The sequence below is a fragment of the Chroicocephalus ridibundus genome, chromosome 2, assembly GCF_963924245.1.
Source record: "Chroicocephalus ridibundus chromosome 2, bChrRid1.1, whole genome shotgun sequence".
Lineage (NCBI taxonomy): Eukaryota > Metazoa > Chordata > Aves > Charadriiformes > Laridae > Chroicocephalus > Chroicocephalus ridibundus.
In genome coordinates, this window is record NC_086285.1 from 50,325,973 (window position 1) to 50,345,098 (window position 19,126).

General features: G+C 47.5%; 1 protein-coding gene across 1 annotated transcript in view; it reads left to right on the forward strand.

Moving 5' to 3' along the window:
• The window catches only part of TMC2 (transmembrane channel like 2), a 34,627-nt gene extending 29,572 nt beyond the window's left edge, over window positions 1-5,055 (forward strand). Inside the window, exons 18-20 of the mRNA XM_063324071.1 lie at window positions 1,238-1,316; window positions 3,537-3,657; window positions 4,805-5,055. Of these exons, the coding sequence (XP_063180141.1) occupies window positions 1,238-1,316; window positions 3,537-3,657; window positions 4,805-5,055 (451 nt within the window). The remainder of the gene's footprint in view (window positions 1-1,237; window positions 1,317-3,536; window positions 3,658-4,804) is intronic.
• The last annotated feature ends 14,071 nt before the right edge of the window (window positions 5,056-19,126 follow it).

The window sequence follows — 19,126 nt, forward strand, 5'->3', positions numbered from 1 at the left end:
CCCCTGCAAAAAGCCTCAAGAAAGGCCATCCAAAATACTCCCTCCTGCGCTCTCACCTGGAAACCAATATGCTGGTACATGGTGCCTTGTTGGGCTTAGAGTCAGGCACTCTGCTGACAAAATCCTTGAGCCTGGTTTAAGGATGCTGAATCTGGGCTGAAGCCACACAAGCATGTTACGAACACCACCAAGGAAACCTTTTTTTTTTCCCTGCCTTTTTTTTTTTCTTTTTTCTCTCCTTCTTTTACAAGAGAATTTTCTACTTTATTTTTTAAAAAAAATAAATAAATCTAGTAGTGAACTGAACGGCTGGTGCCTTTCCTGGGAATGTCTCAGAGTTGCTGAGCAGATGATGTTTATAATTTGGAAGAATAAAAGTGCTCTACAAAAGCAGGAGGAGACATTTTTGACAACCAAAATATTACTGGCTGGCGAGTGGCAGCAGTGGCGAGACAAGTCCCAGATGCTTGGGTGGGTTTTAAAACACGCGCCTCTCTGTGCGCCAAAGGGTGGCTGCCAGCACGCCCTCTCCCATCCCGCTCGCCTTTCAGTTCCCTCCAGCTTGGCTCGGTTTTCCCCTGGCTTTGGCCTGCCCTTTTTGCAGAAGAAAGGATCAAAACCAAAGCCAGCGGCTCTGCTTCGACCTGGCTCCTGCTCACCCTTGGTACCTGTCTCTGCTTGCTCCTGATGGCCGCTTCCCGGGATGCGGGAGGCAGCTGGTCCTGGTCGGGGGGAAAGGCAGACTGTGCCTCAAGGACTGTTGCCTGCCACTGTTTTTCTTGTTTCCTAGTCGGTAGGTTTTCTTAAGTGACTTGGTGCCTGTTTTGTTTTTCCTTTGAGCCATTGAGAAAGCCACGTGTTTTATCAGCTGAGCTGGTTTTTCATCCATGTGTTGAGTTGAATGGGCTCACCACCAAGGAAAGACCCAAGGGCCAAAGCTGGTGCAGAGGGAGCAGAGGGAACCCATGGCCAGCCAAGGGGGAGGCAGGAGAGCAGGGTGGTCATTTTTCTTCTATCTGAGCAGAACTGAGCTGCTGGACTGGCTCAGCCCATCTTAGTTGACGGTGCCACAATGCAGCCTGAATTTTTCCTAAGCCTTGAGCCTCTAAAGGCAGTTTAGAGACAGGTGATGGGAAAACTAGGTATTAGAAGGTAGGCAAAAATTAAACCTTCCCTCCCTGTGAAACTTTCTCTCTCCCCTGATCCTGTCACTACAGCAACACGTTTGTTTTTGCAGCCTCGCCATTTATTACCTAAACGCGGTGGCTGAAGCATACCAGCGCGCCAATGCAGAGCTGAAGAAGAAAATGCAAATGGTAAGTATTGATCTGGCAAAGCCATCTTTGAAATACCACGCACTTCAAGTTTAACATGCAACATATGCTTTTAAATTGCTCTTCACTTCTGAGCACATTAGTGACAAAAGGGGAAGGTGCATTTTAGGCTTGTTCAGTCCTCTCTGACGGCATTTAATGGCTAACTGCAAAGAGTGGTCACATGCCATAAGAGGTTGCTATTTCGTACATCAAAACTGCAGTGAGTTTTCCCATAAACTGCGTTTTCCACCTACAAAAATAAGTTACCTCAAAGTTCAAGTAACGTTTTGGAGCCTGAGATTTCCCAGGGACAATGATAAGCCTACCAAAACCGCAGCCAGATTTCGTACGAGCTGAAGAGCAAAGAGCCATAAATAACAACACAGCAATAACATTTTTTTTACCAGTAATTCTCAAAGCACTTTACAAAGGAGGCTGGTGTCTGCCTCTGCCACGCAGACGAGAAAAGCAAGATACAGGCAGATGCAATGACTCAAATTAGCAGGGTAGGATTTGGACCTCATGATATTCAGAACTGGGAGAGGCTGCAACACGCAGAGGGCCATAACGCAGGCACCCCTGAACCAATATGAATTAGGTCTGGCAGCAGAATAGCTGCAAAAGCACAGCTCTACTCAGATAATGAGTCCCAATCAGGAGCAGCAAAGGTGTCCTGCTACCAGGGCCTGCGCTGGTGTGGCAGCACCAGTTTCCCCCAGAGTTTTACTGGTGGGTCTCTATACTCTGTGCTGTTTTCTACTACGTAGATGTGTCCAAAGTTTTCAGCCTTGCATCAGGAGAGGATATACTGCCATCAAAGGATTGGTATCAGCCATTTTACTGATACAAGGCAGGATCCAAGCCAAGGAAGCAATGCCACATTAAGCAACGCATTGCTTAAAGAGGAGATCGGTGCAACATTAAAAGCAAGGATGTGAGCACTGAGAAATGAGACCCCATAAATTACATCTAAACGCTCAGATTCTATTCAAATTCAAACTAATCACTCATGCACGTGGCTTAAAACAAGGATCTTAGCGCCTAGGGCATCCTGAAGTGTTGCAAGAGTTGAACAAATGCTACAGCACACTCAGACTTAGGGTCTCGTAGTCTATTTCAGGCTGCACAAACTGGTTGCGATCGGAGTTTAAGGGAGCACAAAACCCCACGGAGGGGTCACAAAGCAGGGCCCGGCGCTACCCAGAGGAATGGAAACATCTCCAGACAAGCACCTGCCTTTGCACAGACCTCATGTATCTTTGTCCTGCAGGCACCTTAGGTTTGCTGAGGCAGCCAAGCCTGGCGAGAAGGGTAGGGTACGCAGCAGGGCAGGGGGAAAGAGAGGGCATCAGCACAGCCCCACTGCTCAGGGAGTGAGGGTTGGGAGCTGCCTGGTCATGCCAGGAGTTGAGAGCAGTTGGAGCCCACCAGAGACCTCCACGCGATGACCTGCTGAGCTCAGAGAGATCTGCTGTGGCTGCCCCCAAAGGCTGCCAGGTTTGTTGAATGGAAGGAAGCTGCTCTGTGGGTTGGGACCTCTCAGCTGCAGCAAGGCCATGAGCCACCTTGGACCCCGTGGCTCCAGCACGTGGTCCCCTCCATTGGCAGATCACCCTTTTGGGAGGAGGGATGGAGATGGAGTGGAGTCCATCTAAGCTTTCTCACTGCACGAGAGAGGGCTGCCTCCCCCTTCTCTATCCAGCATGCTTGTCCTGAGCAGAAGCAGCTCCCAGGTATTTTCTTCTCTCTGCCATCCAGAAGGAAGTCTTTTGAAGATCTAAACATATGCAAGTAAAATTGAAGACAGCCTTACAGCCCATCCCCACGCTGCCATGCCTTCTTCCTCCTCCTCCGGCATTTATCACTGACGCTCTCCCTCCCAAGAGGTCCACATTTAAAACAAACCAAAACCCTAGGGAGGGCAGATTGACAGTGGCAGAAACAACAGACAGCCTGGTAGACCTAAACCACGTTATCAGCAAGTGTTTTGCCCTAACAGGAACAGAGCTGTCACTTCCCAGGCTCTCGATCCTGTCTGGGATGTGCTTTCTTTCCGTAAAACCCTTGGTCACCGGACCAAGATTCAGCAAAACTGAACTTGGTAAAGAGATTACATTCGTACCAACAAACACCTAGACAGGCCAACCATGACACCAGGCCACCATTTCATGGATTGCGTCTGCAATTTCAAACTAAACCTGATGCTTCTTATCAATGTAGCAACGCGAAGAGGAGAAAAACAAGAGAAATAACAAAGCCAGCACCAACCCCATGCTGCAAGATCTGGAGGATTTACTTACACCAAGTACGAAGAACGAAACTCACCCCAAACAAGCAGAAGGTAAGAACTAAACAACACCGTTCCCCCACCCCCATCCTTCCTGAAAAGACTCCTTTTGTCAGCAAATGATGACTGTGAAGGACTGAGAAACTGGGGCAATACACATTTGCAAGGGATCTGACGAGTCTAGCACAGATTTTGTGTGCTTACAAGAGGCCACCTGACAGTGGACATGCAGGAAGGGCATGTTTTTAGATTGGATTACATCTCACACAGGCTTATCACAGTGTGGGAATTGTCATCCAAAATTACAACTCAAATCCCAGCTGTCAACCATGCTGATCATGATTATTTCAACCAACAATTTATTCTGGAAACAATGCTGAAACTCCAGCGCTGTTTCTGGGCTGATGAGTCAAGACAGACACAGACTTTTTCCGAATTGAGGTTTTCATTGGAAAATTCATTATGAATAAGACAAAAGCTTTTGTTAGGACTGCATCAGTCTTAGGGCAAATAAATGCATGCAGTAAGCTCTGCGAAGAAGGTCTGTGGCTGGGCAGAAGCATGCAGGAGGAGGCATTGGCACCAGGGTCCGGGCACTCTCAAGGAAGGCAGATCCTCCAGGCTCGGTCTGAACAAGCCCTTTCCTGACCAACAGAGCCTCCTGCTTTCATTTGTGAGAAACAGTGCAACACATGTGAAAGATCTTTAATTTTTCTTGGTGCAGATGAGGAAAGAAGACTAGTGTCATCGTAACCATCTGGCATTTAGATGGGCTGTTTCTTGGAGAGGCTGAGACGAGCTGGAAAGTTCAGGCCAACCCAATACAGATTCCCCCCAGAGCAGACCCATGGCACTCGTTTACATGGAAATAGCGATGGCAGCATTATGGGTCCATTGAAAATAGAGACTAAAATCACCAATTACTCATGATGCTCACAAGCCTAGATGAGTACCAGCATGGCTGGTAGGACTATCATCTCTTATAAATGCATCAGTAAGAACCTGCAGAGAGGACTCGGGCAGCAGAGGCACATACTGGCTGTTGGCCAGGGGCTAACAGTCTTATTTGTGCTTTCTTCACTCAAACACAAATCCCCAGACACTTGGGTTATTGCAATGCAGAAGAAACAGCAGCCACTGGGGAGAGGAAGGCAAGCAGTGTTTGCTCTCAAGAAAATAACATTCATAATCTTTGCTCTAGACAAGAAAATAGAGTCGCCTAATAAAACCAGCCCTGCCGGGAAACAACGCAAAACAGCAGCCCTGGATGGCAGCCCCATGACTGGTGGGAGAGGAGCAGCATTCGCCCCACCGCCGCACGTGTTCATTACACAGCCACCGACACTGGGTGTCCGACCACCCTACCCTGGCCAGCCCAGGCCAAGGGGGCACCCAACGGGACCAGTCCATGGAAGAGGGAGAGGACAGCCACGCTACTCACATCCTGCTTGATAAACTCAGCGATGTTTGTCCTGTTTGATATTAAAAATAGAGGTGCTGCATGAACTATCGTAGTTTTAGTAGGAAATGATTACCGTATGTTGGGCATCCACTCGTGACTGGCTCTATCTATCCAACACTGGCTCTGTCTAAATCAGCTTTGTTTAGAAATACTTTGCAGTTGAAACCCTTAATAGCCGTGCTGATTTTGATCATGAAGGAGAAAGGAGGAGATCAGGATGAAAAGTCAGCCATGGCATTGCTAAATTACTACATGCAGAAGGCAGCCCTGTGGCCACAAACAGCGGCACGGTGAGCTCGCTCTGGCACGACCACTCGTGTTCCCCTTCAAAGGCTTCTTTAGTTAATAAAAAGTAGCATGAGTTTACCTAGCATTTCAACAAAGGTGGTATTGTGGGTTTTTTTTTTTCCTGTCCCTCAACGTGGGGAATTAAGAATTCTTTTTAAAACGTTAAGCATCCCTTCCCAGCTGCACAGCAGCCAATACTAGGAGTACAGCACTCCTCCTAGGCCAGCACGGGAGGAGGTTTTGTCAGCTGTATTTCCTTCAGCCTACCACCTCCAAATGTTCATCTTTTTTGTTTGAGCCCCACTGCGTATCTCACTACCGCTTTCCCCGAGCTCCCGTTCTGCTCCTCTTTTCATAGTCTGTCAACTGTTATTGCACCATTATTTCAATCCCTAAGACTTCTAATTTAGGAACACCACCCAGCACAATTGAGAGACTAAAAGTGCTTTGACCTAGTTTCCAATTATAATTAGTTAGAAATTTTTGGTGCAATTTAAGCATCATATCTTCCACATCTGCAGAGCTAAGACCTAGGACTTCCCAGGACTCCATGGCAGGTCTTCTCTGGGTTGTCCTGCTCTTTTACGCCTAAATTTGTTCCTTTTTTTGACACAATCCCATCCCAGCCACCTTAGATCTGATGTTCACATATGTGGTGGTGTTCTTAAAAATTTCCGTGAAAAATAAACTCATGTTCATCAGTAAAAACAAATCCATAAATACAGCTTGCAATAATTCCACTACAGCTGAGATATTTGGGACTAAAAAGTTCTCACCTTGCATTTTCCCACTAAATGCAACAAATATGTTCAGGACAGGAAACTTAGTAACTTGTTTCTCCTCTATGGCTTGACAGAGCACAGAGCATTTGACCTTCAGCATAGGAATTTCCACCTTGGAGGAGTGGGGCAAAGGGGTCCAGTTAGATAGAATGTGAAGCAACACGGAAAAGGATTCCCTTTTTCAAGTCCAAACCAACAGAAGTATTTAAGCTTTTAAATTCCCTGTAGGAATTAAGAGCTTAAACGTTGTGCTGCGCTTACTTGTAGAGACGTAGCTCGTTTTTTGATGTCTGTGCTTTATAACACAGACCAGAACCCTAGAGAAGTATTTCCAGGAGACACAAGTGAGAGTCAAATAAAAGGACAATCCAGAATTTCGTCAAAAATGAAATCATTGCATTTTGCTTTCAAATACAGAAAAGTCAATTAGATATTTGTAGAAATAGCTGTCCCTGGCGGTTTGGCTGTTCCCAGGCATGCTGCAATAATCAGGGTTGGTCATTCTCCCAGGGAGCCTCCACGTGGGAAGCTGCTCATCAGATTTGTTTCCTAGTCTTGGAAGGACATTCCTCAGAGCCAGGTCTCACAAATAAAGTCTTGTCTTGCCTCTTCTCTGCAAGAGTTGCTGGTGCAACACAGCTGCAGTTGCCTCTCCTGACACCTCCATCTGCAGAGATACCCAGTCATTGAACTGGAGAAAAGTCAGACAAGAGAAGGCCTTTTTTCAGGAGACAGAAGCTGTTGTCCTCCATCCTTCTCCATGGGTGTCTATAGAAAATATTGGTCAGAAAGCTCTGGGGAAGGTTTTGCCAGCCTGCTAATCCAGGAGGACGTCACAGAAACAACCCAGTGCCCTGATTTCAGCCCAGCCAGTCTGCCCTGCAGACTCCAGTATCTTAGGGAATGGATGCATAACAAGGAATAGGATTTCCCTCCTCTTAGCTCCTCATCTCACATTGACACATGATTTGTAAAGGGGAAACATAGCTTCAGATCTCACTCACCTCTGCTAGAAAACAGAAAGGGGCTGGAAATGTGCACGTGCCCATGTCTGTGCACACGTGAAAGAAAAGTGGAAAATACATCAATTTATTTATTTGCACAAGGAATATAAGGGCAATAAGAAACATTACAAAGAAGCCATAGAGAACTCCAGACAGGTTTTCAAAACCTGAGAAGCTGAAGCAGACTTACATGGACACCAAGTAACTATTCCAGGATTTCCATGCTCTCTGAATCAGGCCCCCGAGACCTGCAATAATACTGAGCATTACAAAGAACTTAATCATCTCTGGAGCACACAACTGCCCATTAGCTAATTAATCTTTTTAAGGTTTGGTCACCTCTAATTACAATACATTAGGTTCACCCATTGATCAATGTCTTTTGCAAGCTCGGAGGCTTCAGGATACAAGGGCGATGGTATCAGCTAGACAACGATTTCTGCAGACCAGTCACAACTTTCTTCACCAAGTCCAATTCACAACGGGGTCCTCCGTTAGAGCACACCAGTTGTGAAGGGTGTAAAAATGCCGATCCTTGGTCTTCATATTGACTGACATTATTATTTGGCTCTCTGAGTTTTGAGCCTGTTTACCAGTTACTCACATGCAACTGTAGGTTAAACCTCACAAACTCCCAGGAGCATTCAGTAGTGTTTGGTTTCATCCCTATTTTTCTATTGTTAGGAACTGCAATATGTACTTGCCTGAGAATTCAGCATTGATTTTAATTTATTTTTTTCTTCCACCCCTCCTCCCCTGACATTGGTTGAAAGACTGAAAGCATCCCAAGCTTCTTCTGGGGCTCAGACTAACTTCAAGAGGAAAGGAAAAAAAAAAAAAAAAAGAAAATCTCAGTGGAGTGTAGTGGGAGCCTCTTAGTAACATCTCACACAGCACACAGTTTGCATTCATACATGACTGGAAAAGCCCTCTGCATTGCAAATTTTTCACATCTTCTATTGCCACTAGCTCAAATGCTGCATCCAAAAGGTTTTGGTAAAAAACAAGGAAATACCTCAGCTTAATTCTTTTATTATTCTTCTCACCGAAGGCTTGTTTTTAAACAGGCAGCTCTCATGGGCATCAGTTTTTAGTTTGCATGGCCAGACAGAGCATGGAAAGATTGAGCACCTGCTCAGCGCTGCTGATGAACAGGAATATCAACAAAATCAAAAGTAAAATTCAAAAAGGCAATTTTTCAAAACACATGTGGCTAAACACAAACTGTGAAAGGGATGCCAGCGTGCACACTTTTCTTAGGGTAAAGAATGCCATTCAACCATTTCCCTCATACTGTGCTCGGCCGTGGTGCGAGATAAACTGCTTTCTGAACTCATAATGAACAGAAAATAGTAGACACTGCAAAACAGGTTTGCTCATAAAGCCAGAAAAGTGATCCAAATATCTCGTGTACCATGCAAAGAATACACTGATTTTTGCATTCAGGACAACAATACTAGGGCCTTGGTTTCTCCAAAGCAGAAAAAAAAAAAAAAATCAGCTTTTCACTCCAGAAGGAAAATAAGTTTCTTCCAAAAGAGAACTTCAAAACATTTGAGCCTGTATTTTCAGGTTGCTTATATGAAGCTTTCCAAGGAGAGAAATGTTGCACAGCACTGCGCGTGGCAGGGGGAGAAGGGTTTCCTCATACCAGCTAACTAACCAGTGTTGTGGGGAGAGATTTTTGGTGTCTTTCAAGATACCAAGGAGAGATGTCCTGTGCACGTTAAAGCTAAAGAAATCACTCAACCGAAAAAAAAAAAGGCTCTACACACTGCAACAGCCACCACAGGAGCAGGAGCCATGAGATGCACCAGCACCCTCAGAGACACCTTCTCTGACAAATCCAGGTGAGGAAGACAACTGACAGCCGTTTGTCATGCACAGAGAAACTTCCCAGTGATAGAGAGCAGTATTTTTGCAGCTTATCCCACCCCATAAAGCACGCTACGCAGCACACCCGGTCGAGCAGGGCCTCTGGCAGTGCCAGGAGCACCACAGTGGCTTCCACGCTGGTGAAGATGCACTAAGACTCGATCTAATCATAGAACGTATTGGGTTGGAAGGGACCTTTAAAGGTCACCTAGTCCAACCCCCCTGCAGTAAGCAGGGACACCTTTAACTAGATCAGGTTGCTCAGAGCCTCATCAAGCCTGGCCTTGAATGTCTCCAGGGATGGGGCCTCCACCACCTCTCTGGGCAACCTGTTCCAGTGTCTCATCACCCTCATTGTAAAGAACTTCTTCCTAATGTCTAATCTAAACCTAATCTGCTCTAGTTTAAAGCCATTGTCCCTCGTCCTATCGCTACATGCCCTTGCAAACAGCCCCTCCCCAGCCTTCCTGTAGGCCCCCTTCAGGTACTTACTGGAAGGCCACTATAAGGTCTCCCCGGAGCCTTCTCTTCTCCAGGCTGAACAACCCCAGCTCTCTCAGCCTGTCCTCACAGCAGAGGTGGTCCAGCCCTTTGATCATCCTTGTGGCCCTCCTCTGGACCTGCTCCAACAGGTCCATGTCCTTCTTGTACCAAGGGTCCCAGAGCTGGACACAGTACTCCAGGTGGGGTCTCACGAGAGCAGAGTAGAGGGGGAGAATCGCCTCTCTTGACCTGCTGGCTGCTGTTCTTTTGATGCAGCCCAGGATGTGACTGGCCTTCTGGGCTGCAAACACACATTGTTGGCTCATGTCCAGCTTTTCATCCACCAGTACCCCCAAGCCCTTTTCCACAGGGCTACTCTCTATCACCTCATCCCCCAGCCTGTATTGGTAACAAGGATGTCTGACTTGACCCCAGCAGGCCACCCACCTCTCTGCACCCCAGCACGCTTGGACACCTCTCCGTGACTATATATCAGGTGCTTTTGCTGCCACCGAAGCAGATCAGATGCAGACCTTTGAAGCCTGACCCCACTGCATGTTTAAACCACGTCTCTTCAAAGCAGCGATGTCCTGACAAAAGCATGAAGTGCTTACCGAAAGGCTTTAAGGAGTGATCCCCCCCATTTTGATTCATGCTGCATGCAATGTTATCAGCTCTCTGGCCTGACAGCCATGGGGATTTTTTTTCCCCCCTCTGTCACGCTTTTCCTGCCGCTTGCCTAAGCGCCAAGGCAGCAGCTTGTCCTTTGGCAGGTGGCAGCCCGGTTTCATCGGCAGCCAAGGCTTTATAGCTCAGAAATGCTCAAACACAGTTTTTCCCTAGGGGGGGAAAAAAGCATCTCTGGAAACCAAGGATTTCTAGGTCCTGTCCCGTTTCTCACACAACATAGTCGTCATTGCTGAACCTCAATCCAGCATCATGTTGACTACACCAACACAACACTATGCTGACGGGGGAAGGCTTGACTTTGCTGCAATCATTCATTTCCAATCACAGGACACAACTCCTGGGTCCAACTCAGCCATCTATAGACATGCAAAACCAGCAGTGAACACGGCCTCTAAATCTTAAATTGGTACCACAACGTGCTACCCAGGAATACCCTTCTCCTCCATGCACTCAGCAAACAGAGGCCAGTAAGCGCCCGCATGTCAGAACATGGTCTGCACGTATCCACACAGGCACTGAGATAGAGATGAGCGGATTTTGAAATGTTTCAGGATTGATACTGTCTTCTGCACCACTCCTTCATGATTCACAGCAAAACTGAAAAGCACTGAGGCGAGGGGATGCATTTGCAGCCGGTGAGCCGAGCATCCTCCCATGGCAGCGTGCAGGTAGAGGGAGGAGATCCCACAGCTACCCAAGGACAGACGGAGAGATGCCATTTCCCAGTAGGCAAAAGCTGAGTGCACGTGTATCAGCATCAGAACCCCACGAAAAGACCAGATGGGCAAAAGCCACCCGAAGGTGGTAGAGCAGCGACCACAGAGGGTCTCCCCCACCTCCTGGGAACTAGACCTAGGCAGAAGAGCACCAGCTGGACACGAGAGCCCCCAGAGGCTCATGCCCAAGGGAACCTGAGCAGGGTTTAATGTCATTTAACCCAGCTCACAGAGCTGGGAAATCATGAGGGTTTGGCTCCAGGTGTAGCAAGTGGATGGGTTAGAAATTCAGTAGCCCCACGTGCCCCTCAGGGCCAGCACAGGGGTATGCACTGCACCCACCGCTGCTGCTGCATACACACAATGAAAAATTTTTTGCAAGGAAACAGCTGTAGGATGTTAAAGCAAGAATAGAGGCAAGGGGAGCTTCTCTGGTGGGAAGCAAGCTATGCTTGCAGAAGATGCCAATGCCATCTCACTCCAAGCAATGTGGGAGGGAGAAAAAAAAAAAAATAAAAATAACTTGAGCTCAGTTGAAGATAAAATAAAAACAACCACAGTGACATAGCACTGTTACCAGGACTGCTCGAGGATGGGCAAACCATCACAGGGATGAAATGTGCAGATCAGGTTAGCAGTAGGTGGAACATTATTAAAAATGAGTTAGTAACCCCATTTTACTGGGGAACAGCAGCTACAGAAACATCCCAAGCAGCTGTTTCCTCCCCCTTTCTCCATTTTCCCTCCTTCAAAGCAAATCTGTTTAGGTGAACCTGCAAAAGGCTACCGATCCTAACCTTCCTCTAATTAAGAAACATTTGACAAATATGGGACTTTTTTTTGCATAGCAGCTGCAGTAAGTAATTCAGTGCCTAAGCAGATGTTTAGGATCTTCAAAATATGAAGGTTATTATCAGATTTATTTAAATCAGGTACTGAAAGGACTCAGGGCCAGGCAGAGAGAAAAAAATAAGCAAAACCATAATAAAAAACATGCCTTCCTCATTAGCCGGAGCACTTTCCTACAGCAGCTTGGGCACAGCTGTACGACCACTGCCTGAACACGAAGCGGAGCTTCTCTGCCATCCCAGCAGCACCACTGCAGCTTGGGGTCCCCAGCTCCACCAGCAGCTGCTGCGGCGGGGGAACGGCCCCAAGGCCCAAGGGCTGCAGGGATTTTGCAGAGGGCCCCACCAAACCGAGCTACTGCTTCCCAGGAAGCCCAGCACTTTTTGGAGGAGAAGGCTGCGGAAGCATTTGAACACTGCATATGCAGATATAACTAATGAGCCACTGGCAAGCTTTCCCTTACAAGCAGCTGCAGCTCAGCTCAGCCTCGGAAGCTCTCCGCGGCTCCTGCTCAATTTTCCACACATCTGCCGTTGTCCTTGCATAGGATGGGCTTCTGCCACAGCAGCAGAGAGCCAGCAGTGGGGAAACCTCTGCCTTTGCATTGCCCTGAGCATTGTCCTATGGAGACAGAGCCAGTTCCCTCACGCAGAAGCAGTGGAAGTCTGCTGTAACCCATCTCCAGGGAAAGCCAAACGTCTTGCACATGCCCTTTCAGCCACTTACATCCCCTCAATGCCAGTAACATGGGTGGTAAGTAGCTTTAAAGACCTTTTGCTGGCTCTGAAGGGCTGATGTAGCTCTCCTGGAACAGGACAAGTCTCCACCTGGGTATGCATTGCTGCCAAGGTGCCACCGAAGTAAAAGCCAAATATTGTATTTGAATCTGTTATCCACCAAACAGCCAGAACCATCACTTCATCAGGGATGAACCAGACATACATTGCTTACAGCACTCCTCCAATGTAAAGTCCAGAAGAAGAAACAAATACCCATCTAAAAATATAGGTGGGTTGCATGTAGCTAGAATAGGGGGGTTTGGGTTGGACTTTGGCGCGGGCAGCATGCAAAGCTCTCATCTCTGCATTCCCACTCCAACAAGAAACGCAGCAAGACCTCACGGGCACAACCTGATCCTCTTCCTTCCAGCCTGCCACACAGCTACCATCCCCTCGGCACAGCCTGCCTGGGGACAGGCAGCCCTGGCTCCCTCCCACCTGTCACCAAATTATGCACCTCTTGGCCAAGAGGACATCCCAACCAGGTGCTGATTCAACCCCTCTTAGACACGGTTCATTTACTAATTGCATTTCAGGTTACTATCCTCCTTGGGTGAAGGGGAGCCAGCGCTGATGCATTGGCAGCCACAAGCCGCCCGCAGATGGCACGGTGCCCCTTTCCTGGCGCATCCCGGCCTCGCCTTCAGAGGGAATAATGAGGGATGAATGAAAATAATGTCTTTTTAAATTGCTCCACCTGGCTGCAGGTGAGAAGGGAGCCTCAGGGTGTTTTGGGGGACAACAAGCCACCAGCCTGAAGCTCAGAGCCCCTATTGCCAGGGATGCCCTAAACAGGTCCACAAACACCAACACAGTGGGACAGATCTCCTTGCCCCTGCAGTAATCCCAAATCTACCCCACGAGAAACACACTCCACCAGCACTGGAGAGGTGGGACATGGAGGCTCTGCACCTAGGCAGCCTCCATTAAACCTCACCCATCCCAGGAAGATGTACCAAGCACACGCTTGCCGCAGGGGTCCCTATGGTACTAGCAACACGTTGCCCGAGCAGCTCCCATGACAGCTAAGCTCACCCCAGCCTCAGCAAGGAAAGAGATGGCTGCTCTGCGCCTGGTCCCTACACTATTCCCCTCTGTCTTACAATGCCCCAGAGGCAGCACTCATTGTCCTCCTCCATATTTTGTGTTGCAATTATCTTATTAGCAGAAGAGCCCCAAGAGTCACTAATCACAAAGCCACAGTCCCAGAAGACAGCAGAGCCTTACAGCAGCCCTCGCGTCCCGGGACACACGTGGAATCACACACAGCCAGATGGGAGATGCGCTGCTCTAACACACGTGCCTACCAAATGGACACTAGAAGGGAAGGTCAATCTACTCTTCTTGTAATGGTAGAAGAACAGACTCCCAAGGTTTAAAATAAAAATTAAATAAATGCAAAGACTTGACACTTACCTGAGCAGAGCAACCTCCACCTTCTGGATCCCAGGGAAGCAGACCCAGCACAGACCAACGTGCCATTGCAAAAGGACAACTCCACAGAGTGCTCCTTCCACCTGGGCACCATGCAGTGTTGATAACTTGCAGCATTTTATATCGCGAGTCTCAGATTTGATGTTTTAATGAAGTTCCTGCTTCTATATTCAAGGTATGGTTTGAGAAATCCCAGTTCTCATTTTGAAACAAAACTACACAGCTTTCACAGAAGTAAAATAAAATTTAAAACAAGGTGCAGGAATACCCTAGAAGTCTAGGAGGAATCCAAGCCGCGCTTAGGGAAAGAAAAATCAAGCCTTAAAAGTAACCTCAAAACTTTTCAAAGGGTTGAACCCTTGAAATCAGAAAACCTAGTTGCTAGACTTCTCAGCCCCCCTGAAGGAGCTGATGGAGGTTGCTGAGGCTGCTTGCAATATTCAGACAAAGCGGGTTTGCCTTACAAAGCCAAGAAGAAAAGCCAACAGCATACTCGCTCCTACCCCACACCAGTCCTTGTGAGCAGAGGGGAGGAGACCTCCAACCCCTGGCACCTGGAGCTCGTAAGACCTTACCCAGCTGGGAGCAGGTGTGTGGCTTAAAGGAGCCTCCAGAAAAGACGCTGTGGAAAGAGAAGTGGTGGTGTTTGGTGCTTTTTTTTTTTTTTTGTATACATCTTCCCTCTCAAATTAGAGTGTCTAAGAGCAAAATAACAAGTGAGGGAAAATGGTACACACTCCGATTCCCTCTTTACATGTGCTGCTTATTTTTTCTCTATTTAAGCAAAGCCAACAGGTGCAGGGAATTGTACACCTGTGAGCTTTGGGAGTACTAGGGAGAAGACAAGTCACTCTAGAAATGCTGGAAGCAATAAACCAAGCAGGACGAGCTAGAAAATTTCCAAAGCATCTTCAAGTAAGAGCACTGTGTTTCTCTGCACTGGAAGCCAGCAGCATCCCACACTTGCTCCCTTAGGGAAATCCAGAAGCAAGATCAAGGTTTGCAGCTGAGCTCGGAGACAAGTTTAACACTCAGACACATATAGAAAAACAGTAGGTTTGGGTTTTTTTTTTTACAAAAACTGTATTATGTTCCCTGTAAGAGGGCACCATCCTGCTAAAGGGAAGTGAAAAATCCACGGGGCAGGCAGGGCAAGCGCCGGCTGGACCAGCTCCAACGCCAAGAGATGGAGGCTGGTGCTGAAGATGCTTCTCCACTAGTCCCCGTAGCCAGGGGATTTGCAATGGTATTAAGTCTCTCCTACAGCACTAAATAGCAGCTGGGATATTTAGGAGGGGCAGGCGATCTCTTTCACCACAGGGAGTCATCCCAAAAGGCCCAGGTGTGCTTACAAAGCAGCTTTTGACCATCCTTCCTTCGCCCTGGTGTCTGCCCTCTTCATCTCTCCAGCCAGGCCGCCAGCAGCAGCCGAAACGCGGACAAACCAGGGATAACAGCCCCATCTACCGGGGTTTTGGGAATGATCCACAACCTCGCGTTTTGCAGATGGGCAACCCATCACCGTCATCCACCTGAAACCTGAGAGGCAGGGGCGACGCTCGGGTGTTTGCCTGCCCCTAGAAAGCCACTTTTTTGTTAACGTGCCTACGTCTGAGCGGTGAAAGGCTGCTATGGTCGTCCTGACCCAGTTCAGACCCAATATCCAGGCTGTCTCCTTCACCCTCAGCATCCCCTCAGCTTTCCAGAGGTGAGCTGTCAAACAGCCTCTGGGACCAGAACCAGCTTCTTGGGCGATGCTAACAAATTCAGCTTTACAAGTGATAATTAAGAAATTTTACGGCCGCACCGCGGGTTTTCCAGCCACGGCGCAGGAATGAGCAGTGCCGGTGCACGTGGTTATGGCAAAAGTTCGTACCAGCCTTTGACACAACTGTCCTTGTGGCAGACCAGCTCCGAATTGTGCAACACGCCACCCTTCTTTCCATGCTGAGCTCCCTGCGTTGCATAACCCTACATCAAAACCTAACCTCCATATAGGGTGGGTAGGTGTATAGTCCCTTCGAACACCTGAAAGGTTAATTTTTTCAGTCCTCAGCTTCCAACTCCAGCCCATATCATATGCCCCATCCCCTCTTCTTCTGAGCTGCCTGCTGTTAAAAACCCAAGCCCCCACAGTAAGGGTGGTGGGTGGACGATGCTGCTGAAAGGTGGTCTGTGCTAGATGCACGTCTGCTGTGGTACCCCTTGATCTGCCCAAGAGTCACTGGCAAGACTGAAAATGAAGAGTAAGCTGCGTGACTCAACCCAAAAAGAGACACAGTAGGTAAACTCACGCTTTAGGAACTTCATAAACTGAGGTTGAAAACATAGAATCGTCTAGGTCGGGAGGGACCTTTAAGATCAAGTCGAACCATATGCAGAAGCCTAGAAAATGTATGTTCTTTCAGCTACAGAGGAAACTAAAACAAAAAAGTATCTTCATTATGTAGTTTTATTCATCAGTGACGGATGAATGTATACAGGAATAGGTATAATGACACACTTTCAAATTTGGACAGTAGAAAAATGGCAGTGAGTATTCTTAAAAATACAAGTGTTAAAAGAGCAAATAAAAACAGCTTCAGGAATCGATGTCCCAGGAGGCAAGCCATTCAAAAAACCACAGTTGTGGATAAGATGGTACATAGCAAGACCATGCCCAAGGTGTTTATTGCAGGGTGGCAGGTGTCATGGTTTAACCCCAGCCAGCAACTAATCCCCACGCAGCCACTCACTCACTCTCCCCCAGCCTACAGGTGGAGAGAGTGGAAGATTTCTCCAGCCTGGACTTAAGCAAACAGAGCCGAGTCCGTTCGACTGTGCATAAAGCCCTTTGCTTCCTGTAAAAGAAAAGCTTTTACGTAATCCTACACCAATACTGTGGTACTAAAAATATCATGCAATTGTTTGGGCAAAGAAATGACTGGAGAGGAAAAAAAAGGAACATCTGTGAACAGTGGGGGCACATAAATTAGGGAGGGAATTAGAAACCACGCATCTCATGCATGAGATTCATGGATCACATAGCAGCGTATTAGCAAAGAGGACTCTTCATCAGCTCATTTCTCCAGAGGGATTCTGTGATGCTCAGCAACATCAGCTGGCTCCTGCTGAAACCAAACATGGAAGAGAAAGGCTACCCCAAGAAGCATATCTAGCCCAGCGTCCCAGTGTCAGCTGGGAAAGAGTTCATTTTCTTTCTAGCAATTGCAGTGAAAGGACTGTCAATAATACCTATTGTATTTAGTTGTTGCCAAGTGATGTTTACACTATTCAAGGACTTTTTCCAGGGTTTCCAAGGATGGAATGGCCAATGAAATATTCCATACCACAGACATCATGCTCGTAAATGGGGGTTAGCCAGGAGGTGGGAATCTGTGGTCGCTACTCCAGACAGTGCCAGTTCACCAGGCAGTGAGTGATCTCTGTCATTATTGTTATTTTTCCTTTTCTGTTACTGTTTCCAATAAACGGTCTTTATCTCCACCCATGGGGTTTTTTTTTCTCCCTTTCCCCTCCTTTTTCCATCCAACCAACCCAAACCAAATGCAAAGAGAAGGTTGTGGAGAAAAGGAACACTGACAGACCTTCAAGGTAAAGGAGACATGGAAACAACCTCGGCCTAAGCCACCTTGGGTCAAATCAGATCAATCCATAAGAAAATGGTTACAAGTTCTCTGCTGTCCTTTTTCAACATCAACACCATCGCTACATTTGCCAGAAAAAAAATGCAATAGTAAACAAACCATTGTCTCTAGGAGCTTCTATAGTTCCTCTTCCTACCCCTCTTCACTGCCTGAAGAAATCATATACGCAAGGTATTTGTCACATGGGAAGCTCTCACAGATGCAAGATCTCCTGCCACGTCTCTGCTGCTGCCTCCAGCCCCGTGCTGAGACCTCTCCTCCCCTGTGCCCCAGGCATGCTGAGGAACAACCTTCCTGCAACGTGCCCTCTGCCGCTGCAGCCAAGGCTGCCTGCTTTTCTAAAGGGCTGCTATTCATCTCCCCTGCAGGGCTCCAGTCAAATGAGCTCTCCTGCCCCACCTCAGTTATCCCAGAAAGGTAATTCTGAATCCACATGCAGAGATCCGGCTCCTGGCTATCTTTTCCCAGGCTGCATGGATCCACTTCTTACTGGCAGTCCTTGGGCCTAAAAAAGATGCTTACCACAAAAGCCAAAGTGAGACTTGAGGAAACCCTCAGATGAAAACAATTATACACCAGAAATGTTTCAGTAACAAGTACTCGGGTGCAGCTATGGTTGATTTAAAACAGCCCCATCACCTACACAGGAGCTGTCTGGTGATTACCATATTCTCAGTACCTGGAACATATTCACATGAAGGAGGTTACAAAACAGACAAAAAAAAAAGGGACAACGGTGAAACAGCAATAGCAGGGATTCAAACTACAGAGGGGTAAAACTGTGCTCCGAGTTTGGAAAGTTTTACTGTGGAAGGGTGGAAAAAAAAAGACCAGGGCAACAAGTTATTTTGGGCAATCTCGGAGCTGGGGAGCGAATCAGCAGCTGCTGTACAGGCTGTCCCTGGTCCAGCCACGGCACCCACCCCAGAGTCCCAAAGCCAACAGGCTCTCCCCCCACGCTGAAGGGTGACAGGTGGTGCCAGACCCCAGGTGGCAGGAAGAGGCCTCCCACCGCTGGGTGCTGGAAAGCAGAGGACTTGAGGATGTGCCAGAATGACACATCTGAAAAACACAGCGCACGGAACAGAATGGAAAGGGCCCTTTCAAAGCCAAATAGTAAAGTGCTCACATACCTCTGGGCTAAATGCTGTTAATAATTAATATATCTTTAGCTGCCTTACATTTAATAGGTAAAGACACCAGGAAAAAAGATCAGCTTCCTTGCACAGATATTGTGCAATACACATAGCTTACTTTAGGGTTTTTTACTGTTAATATGCATCTTACAGTAAAAGCAAACAAGTACACGTGCTACAGGACAACAAAGTTAATACATTCTTTACAGGCTGATTGTCATGGCTGAAGTTAGAAAGACTAGTGAGACCACAGCAACATGGAAAAGGGGATCCAATCTGAACACTTCTCCATTTCCAACAAAACCTGTTTCTCTTGGTGAAGAGTCTGCCTCCCATTACTGCTATTAATCACAGAAATCCTATAATCCTCAAAATAGC